Source organism: Bufo gargarizans, unplaced genomic scaffold, assembly GCF_014858855.1.
Source record: "Bufo gargarizans isolate SCDJY-AF-19 unplaced genomic scaffold, ASM1485885v1 fragScaff_scaffold_45_pilon:::fragment_2:::debris, whole genome shotgun sequence".
Lineage (NCBI taxonomy): Eukaryota > Metazoa > Chordata > Amphibia > Anura > Bufonidae > Bufo > Bufo gargarizans.
This window is the reverse complement of record NW_025334121.1, coordinates 940,119-953,141: the sequence shown is the minus strand read 5'-3', so window position 1 is coordinate 953,141 and position 13,023 is coordinate 940,119. Positions and strand designations below refer to the sequence as shown.

Sequence of the window (13,023 nt, the reverse complement as noted above, 5' to 3'; positions counted from 1 at the left end):
TCACGTTACTACAATTCAATATATTTATTTATAATTAATAATGTATATGAAAAATGATAGAAAATATCCTTTTAGTGTCTCGGTGCCGATTCAGTGGCCGGTGAGCGATGCCGTGCAGTATTTCAAGTCACATGACACGCCCATATGTGTAGGGCGCGGAGCACAGGGTCACGTTCTCTGGGATTTGCTGTAGGACATTTCTTATTCTGTTAGTTGCTCCTTAGTAACAAGCTACACATAGCTACACTGTAACAGGATCAGGAGCAACTGAGAGAAATCTCCTGAGATAGTGGAGCCAGCGAAACATCCATTATAAGAAGGTCCTATTCACTGGCAGCAAGCAGAGCAGGTGCGACTTCGTACCTTGGACTGACTGACGACTCCTGGGTTATTAGGGCCCCTGCAGCCCAGCAGGGGAGGATCCTGAGGACAGGACAGTTAGTCGCCCTACAGACACAGTGGACCCAGTTACATGCTATGTGCTCGTGGTCTGGGGTCCACTGACCACTGGGTGAGGTTCCCCGCCATTCATGATCAGTCTTGCTGCTTTTCCAGGGCGCGCAGGATCCGGTCTCTCCGGGACGTGTATGGGGCGTGCTTCATCCTCAGTTTATGTTTGGGGAAGACGTTCCCGCTGGGTGCGTACATGGTGCCCCCCTGCTCACCCATAATCCCCCGCAGCAGCCTGTTGCGTGTCAGTATCTTCTCGTAGAACTCCAGCCCTCCCCGGGCATAGGCCTTGGAGACGGCGGCGGCTCGCCGGTCAGACCTGTAGTCCAACCACTGACTGACGGCATCAGAGCACAAGAAGTAGCCTGTAAACCCCAGGAGGATGGCCAGGGCATTGAAGACGCCCCTCAATAAGATGGGCCCGGAGTACAGCCCCAGGAGCTGCTTGAGAGCCACACTGGAGACACAGACGCTGGTTAGGCAGAGTGGGGCCACAGACGCCTGAAGGATAGGGCCACTAGTCTGTGCATGAATGGCTTCCCGAGCCAAGGAGAATTTTTGTGCGTTTACTGAAAAGGTGAGGGAGTCTCGTAATCTGCGGCCGAGCTCGCTGGCCCAGTCCACCTCCTCCCCGTTAATCACCAGCAGCCGGTCAGTGACCCCCGCGCCGTCCTCCATTGTGCCGTTATAGTTTGCAGGAATTCCAATCAAGCAGCCGCTGGGAAGCCACGGGACCCCGGCACTGATGGGCTGGAAGCCATAAGCAGCAAAGGGAGAGAAACGGGTGGAGGCCAAGCGGGTGTCGTCCAGGACGTCCTGGAAGAGGGCGCGCAGCTTGTCGGAGAGCGGCGTTGGCTCGCCCTTTGACCAGCCCTGATACAACCTCCTGAAGGTCTGCTCCGGGAACGCGTGGTAGGAGACGTTCACAGCCAAAAGTCCAAGAGAAGACGCCCCGAGAAGCTTCCCCCGATGCTGCCGAGTAAAGACACAGAGCTTCAAGAAGAGGGGGTACGCCATGCTCCGACAACCTGACAACCTGACAACCAGAGAAGGGGACATCGTTACCTTCAGAAATATCAGTACAAAAAATACTCTGCAATCTTAACAGTGAGCGTCTGCGTGTCCGACCCCCCATACCTTCAAGAGGGAGGGATTGGCATCCGGGGGGCGCTGCAATCACCTGCACATCCAGACTCCTTACAAATATGCCCCCACTAACATTAAGGGGCTGTCGAAGGGCAGAGCACAATATGAATAAAGCCATTCACTGACAGCAAGCAGAGATCTTTGGATTCTGAAGAAGCGAAACACAGAATCTATCGTCATCATATAACGATATGACCTCATAGATGTGAATAGGCCACGTCCACACGGGACACGCAAAGAAAAAAAATCTGCTGCAGATACTCTGCCTGCAAATCTGTCCAGAAAAATTACAGCGCGTCCGCTATATGTGAACATGCCCTTAAAGGGATGTCCCAGAACCCAGCAGCCGCGTACCATCGCTCCACTCAAACGGGGACCCCCAATCTCAGGACCCCAGGGACCCCCAACAATCAGGGACCCCCAACAATCAGGGCCCCCCCCCCGATCAGATACTGATGACCTTTCCACCTATGCTGTGGAAGCCCCCTTTAAAATCAGACAGTAAACATCAGCAGAGACCAGATGAATCCCAGCCAAAGGTCCAAACCCTTTCACTAGTGATACCAAGGAGGTACGAGGCATCTCCTGCAGAACCTCATTGCACATGTGCCATAAAAAGAACTTCTCTGGAGCCTATAAACCTCTGTCGCGATAAATCCCCTCAGCTGTAACGACCCCGGTAAAGGCACTGACCTCCAACACATGTGCTGCACCTCTACCGTAAAGCGCAGCCGCAGGAAGTCGTAACGCAGAACGTTGCGTTCCAGTGAAGCGCGCGCCGGTGACGTCACAGGGCGGATACAATGTATCAGTTACGTTATGTACAATGTGTCAGAGATGCAGGTGAGGTGCAGCGCGATCTGCCTCCAGAAGGTGGCGCGTGGAGCTGACTCTGGACCTGCCTGACACTGGCGCCCTTCTCTCTGTGCCTTTTATATTATTATTTATTATTATTATTATTATTATTTATAAAATATATATTTTTTCTGATTTTGGTACTTTTTCACATTATTGGTATTTTGTGGCTCATAGTTTTGTATTTTTTGTGTGACATTTTTGGAGCTTTACCAGTAACTGGTTGACTCAGGTACTTGACTTTACAGACTGAGTGGATTTACTAAAAAGGGTACGTGCACCTTTACGTTAAGATTCTTCTTCTTTAATAATAATTTTTACATTGTAGTCAATAACAGCACGAGCGTCAAATCGAGAAACGCATTGAAAAACCTGACGGACGCTACTTAGATACTTACATAGATTTGTCGGGATAGATTTTGAGATAAATCTGATCCATTGAGGAGCCGCGCTGCCAGCAGAATGGCGCAGAGTCCTGCCCCCGGCGCGTTTCGGCAATCACCCAGTACCTTCATCAGGCCAAAATCCTGATTGACATAGATTTGTCATTGGTGCTGTCAAGAGCATTGAGTGTGAATGAGGCCTTAAAGGGGGTTTCTGAGGTTGTAATACTGATGACCTCTCCTCAGGACAGGTCATCAGTATCTGATTGGTGGAGGTCCGAAACCCAGGACCCTCGCCGGTCAGACGTATGAGAAGGGAGCAGCGCTCCTGTGACCGCTGCGGCCTTCTGTCAGCGTTTCCCAGGCCAGTGACATCACCTTTATCTGTCACATGACCTAGGACAGGGATCAGCATCCTCGGCACTCCAGCTGCCGTGAAACTACAACTCCCAGCATGCACACCTATTCGCCTGTTCTTGTAACTCTCCTAGAAGTGAAAGGAGCATTCTGGGAGTTGTAGTTTCAGAACAGCTGGAGTGCCGCAGGTTGCTAGGAGCAGCTCAGCCTCATAGAAGTGAATAGAGCTGAGCACGATACAAACGCGGCCACTATACAATGTACGGCGCTGTGAGAAGGCCGCGGCGCATACAGGAGCACCGCTGGCTTCTCAAACAGCTGATCGGCGGAGGTGCTGGATGTTGGACCCCCGCCGATCAGATGCTGATGACCTTTCCACAGGATCGGTCATCAGTATAAGGGTACTTTCACACTTGCGTTAAAGTTTTCCGGTATTGAGTTCCGTCACAGGTGCTTAATACCGGAAAAAAAACGCTTACGTTTTATCTGAATGCATTCTGAATGGAGAACATTCCGTTCAGTTTGCATCAGGACGTCTTCAGTTCAGTCACTCTTACGGTATTTGCTACGGTATTTTCTCCGGCCAAAATTACGGAACACTGAAATGTATTAATGCCGGATCCGGTACCAAGTGTTCCGTTAAACCGGATCCGGTTTCCCCATCTGCACATGCGCAGACCTTTAAAAATGTAAAAAAAAAAATATACCGGATCCGTTTTTCCGGATGACACCCGAGAGATGGATCCACATCTGGAAACAAATGCTATTCGTTTGGAACTTCCTGCTGGAATCCAACAACGCAAGTGTGAAAGTGCCCTTAAAATCACATTAAAATCCTTTTAAACATGTTTAAAAAAAAAAATGAACGGACCTCTCCATCCTCTGCCGTTCCAGAGCAGACATTTTAGTGGTTCCTGTGGTCTTTTCTCTTTGCAAGCAGCCAGTATGTGACCGCGGCAATCAATGGCGGCCGCAGTCGTGTGCCTCACTACTGGCATCATGGCTCCCCTCGCTGAGCAGTGACACCAGACGTACATAACATGACAGCCGAGGCCCCTGAGGGGCGACATAGCAGATGCTTGAGAACATAGACTGGGGGCTGCCAGCGGATCAGCAGGGATTTGAGGCAATGAGTCATTTTTATATTATTTTTTGTAGAATTTGCAGCTCTTTTTTGAAAGAAAAATACAGAAAACCCATTGTTTTTTTTCTGGCATTTTCATCCTTTTTTTGTTGCTTCCTTGCAGTTTTTGAGTTGTTTGCTGTAAAATCGCCAGCTCCGGATGTTAGCTGACAGTCTATGGGAGATTGGAAATGCAGGATACACAAGCTCTTTGCTAGTGGTGTTTTAGCTCATTAGGTGCCCCTTGTCTTTCTTGCTTCTTTTCAGATGCGCAGCCGGCAGGACCCTTTGGTGTTTATCTGGAAACATCTTCTCTATAGGGGAAAAGGGCAGAAAACGCTGCAAAAGCCGCAGGTGGCCCCAAAAAAATGCAGCGCTAATTCTGGATTTTGTTTCACAGGTAAAATAAACTATAAGCTTTGTGTGTAAAAAGCCCTGTTTCCTAGAACTACAACATTGATGCTATTTTGGTTAAATAATAATAAATGTATAATAAAAATTATAATAATTGTATCATAATATCAGCGAATTAGAACCACACTGTAAATAAATTGCAAGTTACCCCAAAAAATCCAGCATTGATACACACGGTGCAGTATCATGAGGTCATCAGTGTAATGCACTATGAAGACGGCACGATGAAGAGATCAGGACAGAACCAGTTGTAAGATCCCTAATACAATGGGAGGCTGCGAGGCCACCTATAACCGGCCACGTGACACAGGCTATGTAGGAGCTTGGCTGACAGTCGGTCCTTAGCACCTCTCAGACTGTGTTCACACACGATAGGTAGTTTAGCGGTAGGATCCACGCCACACTTAGATACCTTGATGGGGTCCGTTATGTTCCTGATTGGAAGATATTGGCTAAAGTCTCAGCTTTTAACATCAGTGAGGGTCTGGCCAGTACGGTCAGTCGCATATTATTGTGATGCACCTTTTTTCCGTGATTTATGAACTTTTATATTTTCATCCACACATTATTTCATCTTGTGTAGGATGTTTTTGTGGTGCATGTGGTCCGCTGCTGGCATCCTCCATTGTATGCATTTTTGCTGGGGATTGCCGTTAGCGACGGATCACATGCAGAGGAATTGCTCCCCCGATTATAAACACGCCACAGTGTTGGGGGTTGAGCATTTCCTCCCATTTAGGCCACTTTACTCAGTGCGTTTTCTTTAATGGCAGGCGAACCTGAAAAACCTTCAGGTCATATTTACAGCAACCAAATACTCACTAGAAGTGCACAAATAGTCCCACAACATAAACAGTGACATACCAGAGGGGGATCGATGACAAAAATTCCCACAAAAATATGTGTTTTAATCAAGGGCCATTTTTATGCGTCTTAAAGGGAAACTCTCAAAAATGCGCCCTGCTGGAGCCTAGAAACATTTTATTTTAGGCCACGGGAGTACAGGCCCCAAAAATTAGGCATTCACCTGACAGAAAAGGCCTTTTATGCCGCTGTATATACATAAGACAAGGACCATTCCTTGTTCTGGGTGGTGGCGGATATGTGTGGGCTGGCATGAGGAAATTCAATTACACGTGGTCGTCACAGGTGTTGAATTCTTCCGAGATCCATGCCTTATTCATTTTTAGAAATGCTTTCGGACAGGACACTCGACGAGGGGCATGCCAAGAGTTCCATGGCATATTGTGCCTGCTCTGGCCATAGGTCAAGCCTGCACATCCAGTAGTCAAGAGGTTCCTCACTTTTCAGAGCGTCCACATCGGCCGTCAACTCGATGTAGTTGGACACCTGTCGGTCTAGGCGTTTCCTGAGGCTGGATCTGGAGGGCGGCTGTCAATAGGTTGGCTGCATGAATGATCTCATATCCGAAGTGACCAACACATCTTCAAACCACCCTCTTCTTACAGGCGCGGTAGGATTGGTACCCGCACCTGTTTCTCTGTGGGTGGAAATTCCTCTGCCAGCGCCCGCAACAGCAGAATGCAGCATCTCTCTCAGCAAGGCCTGGAAATGCTGCATTCTGCCAGCCCTCTGTGATGATGGTAACATGTCCGCCATTTTGTGTTTGTACCGGGGGGTCTAAGCACGTTGCCACCCAGTACTGGTCCTTGCCCTTTATGCTTTTTATGCTCATCGCCCAGGAGAATGTCGTCCTAGGTCTCCTCCCCCCAGCCACGGACAACACCAGGGATCCCCAAAAAGTTTAATGTCCCCCTCAAAGCCTGCTCTTCTTGCTCCTCTTCCCCCCAGCCACCATCCTCCTCTGACTCCTCTTCAGACTCCTGCTTGTCTCAGATGGAGTAGCCCCCCTGGGAATTCATCCAGCATTGCGACTTCCTCATCTTCCAGCTCCTGCTCCTCGACGGCTTGATCAATGACACCACGCAATGCACACTCCAGAAAGAAGGTACGATGTCACTGATTGCGCCCTGGCTGCGACTGACGTCGCGCATGAGCAGCCGCTGGCGCAGTGAAAAGATACCAAGCTCCCCCAAACCTGTCCTGCTGCAGAGTTCGTACAGGTAGTTGTTAACGGCACGTTTCTGCTGGAGCAGTCTATCAAGCATATGCAAGGTTGAGTTCCATCGCGTCGGGCAGTCACAAATCAGACGCCTGACGGGCAGCTGGTGTCGCCGCTTAACCTCAGCAAGGCGAGCTATGGCCGTAGAAGATCTTCTAAAATTGATCTTCTGGAGTGTAATAATATTACAGGCTATAGCTACTAGAGAGAGATCGTTGATCCAGGGATTTATTCTGATTGCCTGATTGGAGTCGGGAAGGAATTTTTATTCCCCTAAAGTGAGGAAAATTGGCTTCTACCTCACAGGGTTTTTTTGCCTTCCTCTGGATCAACTTGTAGGATAACAGGCCGAACTGGATGGACAAATGTCTTTTTTCGGCCTTATGTACTATGTTACTATGTTATGTACTATGTTACTAAAATGGCCAGAGATTTTCCTGGCCTGCCGCAAGATCGGTGTGGCTCTTGGCTTCCGGGCACAACAGACGCAGCACAGCATGGCATTGTCTCACCTGGCACGTCGAATAGGTTCTGGGGAGCTTGGGGGGCGCAGCGGAAGAGGCGGCAGCAGTGGAAAAGTAGGAGTCAGCCGAGGAGGAGACGGAGGATAGAGTAGGAGGAGGAGAAGAAGAAGAGGCCGGCCTGCATGCAATCTGTGGCGGTAACACCAAATCCACACAGGTGCCACGTGTTACATGCTTGGTGGCCGTCAGAAGGTTTACCCAGTGGGCAGTAAAAGTTATGTACCTTCCCTGCCCGTTGTTGCTAGACCACGGTGGAAGGTGGAGGACAAATGGGAGGAGGAGAAGAGGCAGGACGTGGAGCGCCGGGAGTGTGGCTTTGTGGATTCTGACGGTGTTGCTCCCACTGGGCTCGGTGATGGGAGGCCAGGTGCCTTCATAAGGCAGTCGTCCCTAGGTGAGTGTTGGGCTTATCGTGACTTATGTGTTGACAGCACAGGCTGCAGATGGCAACACTATTGTCAGCAGCTGACACGTTAAAAAAAGCCAACACTGCGGAGCCATGTGCCGGCGTCCTGGGAGCGCAAGATGTGACCGTGCATGGTGGATGGCTCGCTCCAGATACATTAGCAGTTGCTTTTTGCCTCCTGTGCCCTGTAGGTTCTGCCTGCTTCTCCTCCCTATCTGCTGCTCCGTCTCTTCCTCTGAACTCCACTCCTCTTCCTCTCCTGTGGGCACCCACGTGACGTCCATCGGCACGTCATCATCATCACCTTAACCAACACTGACATTAGAAATCTCGGAGTAGGCAGCAACAGCGGGGACCAACCTCCTTGGGCTGATCTGTCGTACTGTGGCGGCTGTTGCTACCTCCTCTTCCTGATGGCTGCGCATCGGTAAGGTCTGGGAATGGATGGGAAAATTATTCCTCTGACTCGAGTGAAGGGGCTATGGTGGTGGTGGTGTCTTTGGGGGTGCACACAGCAGAGAGTGAGGAGGGTGCAGAAGCGGAAGATGAGGAGGGAGCAGATACAGAAGATGAGGAGGGTGCAGATACAGAAGATGAGGAGGGTGCAGAAGCGGAAGGCTGAGTGAGCCACTCAACCAACTCTGGTGCGTCCTTTGACGTAATCGCACGCATCTTCTCCAACTTCCCACTTAGGCTCGGGCCTGGTGCACCTGCCCGACCTCTACCACCCCTGCGGAATAGCCTGCCTCTTCCTCTGCCTGCCGTTTTCAAAAATACCCTGTAACAAAGTCCCTAGGGAAGAGCAGTATTTGTGGAAGCAGGTATAAGGCAGGCCTCAATCAGTGTTTGGTGGAAGCCGGTATATCAAACCCCTAAATCAGTATTTTGCAGAAGCAGGTATATCGCACCCTTCATTCAGTATTTTGTGAAAGCAGGTATATCAAAGCTCTTTATCAGTATTTTGTGGAAGCAGGTATATAGAACCCCTTAATCAGTATTTTGTGGAAGCAGGTATATCGTACCCCTCAATCAGTATTTTGTGGAAACAGATATATCAAACCCCTAATCAGTATTTTGTAGAAGCAGGTATATCGCACACCTCAATCAGTATTTTGTGGAAACAGGTATATAGAACACCTGAATCAATATTTGGTGGAAGCAGGTATATCGCACCCCTGAATCAGTATTTTGTGAAAGCGGGTATATCAAACCCCTCAATCAGTATTTTGTAGAAGCAGGTATATTGCACCCCTCAATCAGTATTTTGTGGAAACAGGTATATAGAACCCCTTAATCAGTATTTTGTAGAAGCAGGTATATCGCACACCTCAATCAGTATTTTGTGGAAACAGATATATAGAACCCCTTAGTCCGTATTTTGTCGAAGCAGGTATATCCCACCCATCAATCAGTATTTTGTGGAAACAGGTATATAGAACACCTGAATCAATATTTGGTGGAAGCAGGTATATCGCACCCCTCAATCTGTATTTTGTGGAAGCAGGTATATCCAACCCCTTAATCAATATTTTGTTAAAGCAGGTATATCGCACCCCTCAATCAGTATTTTGTGTAAGCAGGTATATCGCACCCCTCAATCAGTATTTTGCGGAAACAGGTATATAGAACACCTGAATCAATATTTGGTGGAAGCAGGTATATCGCACCCCTCAATCTGTATTTTGTGGAAGCAGGTATATCCAACCCCTTAATCAATATTTTGTTAAAGCAGGTATATCGCACCCCTCAATCAGTATTTTGTGTAAGCAGGTATATCGCACCCCTCAATCAGTATTTTGCGGAAGCAGGTATATCAAACCCCTTAATCAGTATTTTGTGGACGCAGGTATATTGCACCCCTCAATAAGTATTTTGTGGAAGCAGTTATATCGCACCCCTCAATCAGTATTTTGTGGAAACAGGTATATAGAACCCCTGAATCAATATTTGGTGGAAGCAGGTATATCAAACCCCGCAATCAGTATTTTGTGGAAGCAGGTATATAGAACCCATTAATCAGTATTTTGCAGAAGCAGGTATATCGCACCCCTCAATCAGTATTTCGGTGGAAGCCCGTTTTTCGCAGGCCTCAATCAGTATTTTGTAGAAGCAGGTATATCGCATCTCTCAATCCGTATTTTGTGGAAGCAGGTATATAGAACCCCTTAATTAGTATTTTGTACAAGCAGGTATATCGTACCCCTTAATCAGTATTTTGTGGAAGCAGATTTATTGCACCACTCAAGTTTTTTTGGGGGTAACAGGTATATCACACCCATTGCAAATAGTTATTCCAATAACGCTTGTCCCTCTATATACCTGCCGTATAGCAGCAGAACCGCACACAACTGCTGCACAATACAAATGCACTATATACTTTCTATATATCACACCTATCGATAGTACACCTATACCAGTCCCTAAAAGGACTTTTGTGGCACTTTTAGCTAGCGTTTGGTGTCTCTAACAGTCTATCCTCCATCCTACCTGTGCTCTCCACAGTGCTGCACACCCAAAATCTATTCCCTTATCTCTGTCTACCTTCCTACTCGTGTCCGCCACAGTGCTGCATCCCCTACATCTCCTCCTCATCTCTGTCCTCCATCCTGCCCGTGTCCTCCACAGTGCTGCACCCCTATATCTCCTCCTCATCTCTGTCCTCCATCCTACCTGTGCTCTCCACAGTGCTGCACCCCTATATCTCCTCCTCATCTCTGTCCTCCATCCTACCCGTGTCCTCCACAGTGCTGCACCCCCTACATCTCCTCCTCATCTCTGTCCTCCATCCTACCTGTGTCCTCCACAGTGCTGCACCCCCTACATCTCCTCCTCATCTCTGTCCTCCATCCTACCTGTGCTCTCCACAGTGCTGCACACCCAACATCTATTCCCTTATCTCTGTCTACCTTCCTACTCGTGTCCTCCACAGTGCTGCATCCCCTACATCTCTTCCCTCATCTCTGTCCTCCATCCTACCCGTGTCCGCCACATTGCTGCATCCCCTACATCTCCTCCTCATCTCTGTCTACCATCCTACCCGTGTCCTCCACAGTGCTGCACCTCCTACATCTCTTCCCTCATTTCAGTCTACCACCCTACTCGTGCTCTTCGTTCTGCCACTGATCTAAGATTAATACCCTCCATAATTCGAATTTCTCACTCCTGTCTTTAAGACTTTTCTTTAGCTGCACCAGTTCTCTGGAACGCACTTCCCTGGACAATCAGGTTTATTCCCAACTTCCTTAGCTTTAAACGTGCCTTAACAACACATCTTTACGGGCAAATCATCATCATCCCTAAACTGATTCTTCCCCATTTACCTCCCCCCATTTTTCAGAACTGAACGCCATCTTCTGACAGTAATACCCACTCTGTCTGCACTGATCCTTCTAGTACACAGATCAGCAATCTTCGGCACTCCAGCTGCTGTGAAACTACAACTCCAAGCATTTTCATGTGACTCCCACAGAAGTGAAAGGTGGATTCTGGGAGTTGTAGTTTCAGTGCCGGAGGATGCTCATCTCTGATCTAGTATAAAGATGGCCAGACCACTTTATAACAACCAGTGTTACCATTTGTCTCGCCTCCATTTCCTCATAGATTGTAAGCTCTTGTGAGCTGGGCCCTGACTCCTCGTGTCTCATTGAATGTGGTGGTGCTATATCAGGATTATTCTAAGATTTCTCCTCGTGCAGATGTGTAAGGATGTAATAGGTGCGCAGAGATCTGGTGTGAATACTGGCACAGGGGCTTCTCCATATATTGCAGAATACTAGGACGTGACCTGGCAGAGAACTGGCTGGCATTTTGCTCGTGGACCACCAGGGGGCGCCAACGAGATCTGTTCTCTGGGTAATTTTTCAATAGCATTTTCTACACGTTGCAGATTACGCAGTTTTATCGCGTAGAAAAACCTCAGTGTGATACAGTATCAGGAGATTGCATGAGATTAGACAAATCATGCACACGTTTGGGGTCATTTATTAAGAATGGCATTTTAGACGCTGGTCTTAAAACGCCTGCGCTGGCACCTGATGGGCCGAATCTATGTAGAGGCGCATCCCCCGCCGGCAGTCTACATCAGTTCCCTCGCTGTCATAGATTTAGATAATTTTGTAGAAAATGATAAATGACCTTCTTCCTCGCACACGCCAGAAGTCGCAGATTTGGGGGCAAATCCCCTTTGCGATCGAATCTGTGACAAATATACGCCAACAAGTGTCGTATATCTAATCATAACTGACCCCCTTTGTGTTTTTTTTTTCTGCGCGGAAACTGGCCTGCTGTGTGGATCTTCAAATGCACAGTACGACAATTCTGCGTGCGTCTCTGCGGCAAATTTGTTGCATTTTTTCGGCCATATATTCAATGGGGTTTGTACTTTATGCATAAAATCTGCATTAAATCAGTGCAGTTTTCAAGCTTTTTGCAGCAGATTTTTGTCGAGATTTTGGTGCGTTTTTGCTTTCCATGTGGATAATCTGCGTACAGATCCTCAACGTGCGCAGAAAGCGAAGACACATCTGCCATCGCCCATCATCCGTGTCCATCCGTGGATTCAGTCTTCTGACCAGAAATGCCAGACCCTGTGCATGAAGACTGGACACCGGCGCTGACTGATGACCCGGGTCCCACAGAAATTATTTCCATCCACTTTTCTGTTTTTCTCCACAAAGGTCGTCCTACAAAATACAAGAGTAAACCTCGTACAGCGCGATTCAGAGCGACTGGCAGCCGTGTAGACACAAAACCCGCCAGAGGCATCACCGTATCTAATACTATCCTGTGTGATACTGTCTGCTGAGCTGTGTATCTAATCCTATCCTGTGCGATACAGTCTGCTGAGCTGTGTATCTAATCATTCCCTGTGTGATACTGTCTGCTGAGCTGTGTATCTAATCCTATCCTGTGTGATACTGTCTGCTGAGCTGTGTATCTAATCCTATCCTGTGTGATACGGTCTGCTGAGCAGTGTATCTAATCCTATCCTGTGTGATACGGTCTGCTGAGCAGTGTATCTAATCCTATCCTGTGTGATACTGTCTGCTGAGCTGTGTATCTAATCCTATCCTGTGTGATACTGTCTGCTGAGCTGTGTATCTAATCCTATCCTGTGTGATACTGTCTGCTGAGATTCTGTATCTCATCCTATCCTGTGTGATACTGTCTGCTGAGCTGTGTATCTAATCCTATCCTGTGTGATGCTGTGTATCTAATCCTATCCTGTGTGATACAGTCTGCTGAGCTGTGTATCTAATCCTATCCTGTGTGATACTGTCTGC

At 48.1% G+C, this 13,023-nt stretch overlaps 1 protein-coding gene across 2 annotated transcripts; it reads right to left on the bottom strand.

Moving 5' to 3' along the window:
- Nucleotides 1-9: 9 nt before the first annotated feature.
- On the bottom strand, nucleotides 10-2,340 carry TMEM177 (transmembrane protein 177). 2 transcript variants are annotated; one of them, XM_044273184.1, is made up of 2 exons: nucleotides 2,290-2,340; nucleotides 10-1,478 (listed from the first exon to the last, which is right to left on the bottom strand). In XM_044273184.1, the coding sequence occupies exon 2, from the start codon at nucleotides 1,465-1,467 to the stop codon at nucleotides 535-537; it is 933 nt and encodes a 310-aa protein (XP_044129119.1). In that variant the 5' UTR covers nucleotides 1,468-1,478; nucleotides 2,290-2,340; the 3' UTR covers nucleotides 10-534. The 2 variants fall into 2 exon arrangements, with proteins under 2 accessions (XP_044129119.1, XP_044129118.1); XM_044273183.1 differs by having other exon boundaries at nucleotides 10-1,486; nucleotides 2,290-2,334.
- Between the last annotated feature and the right edge of the window lie 10,683 nt (nucleotides 2,341-13,023).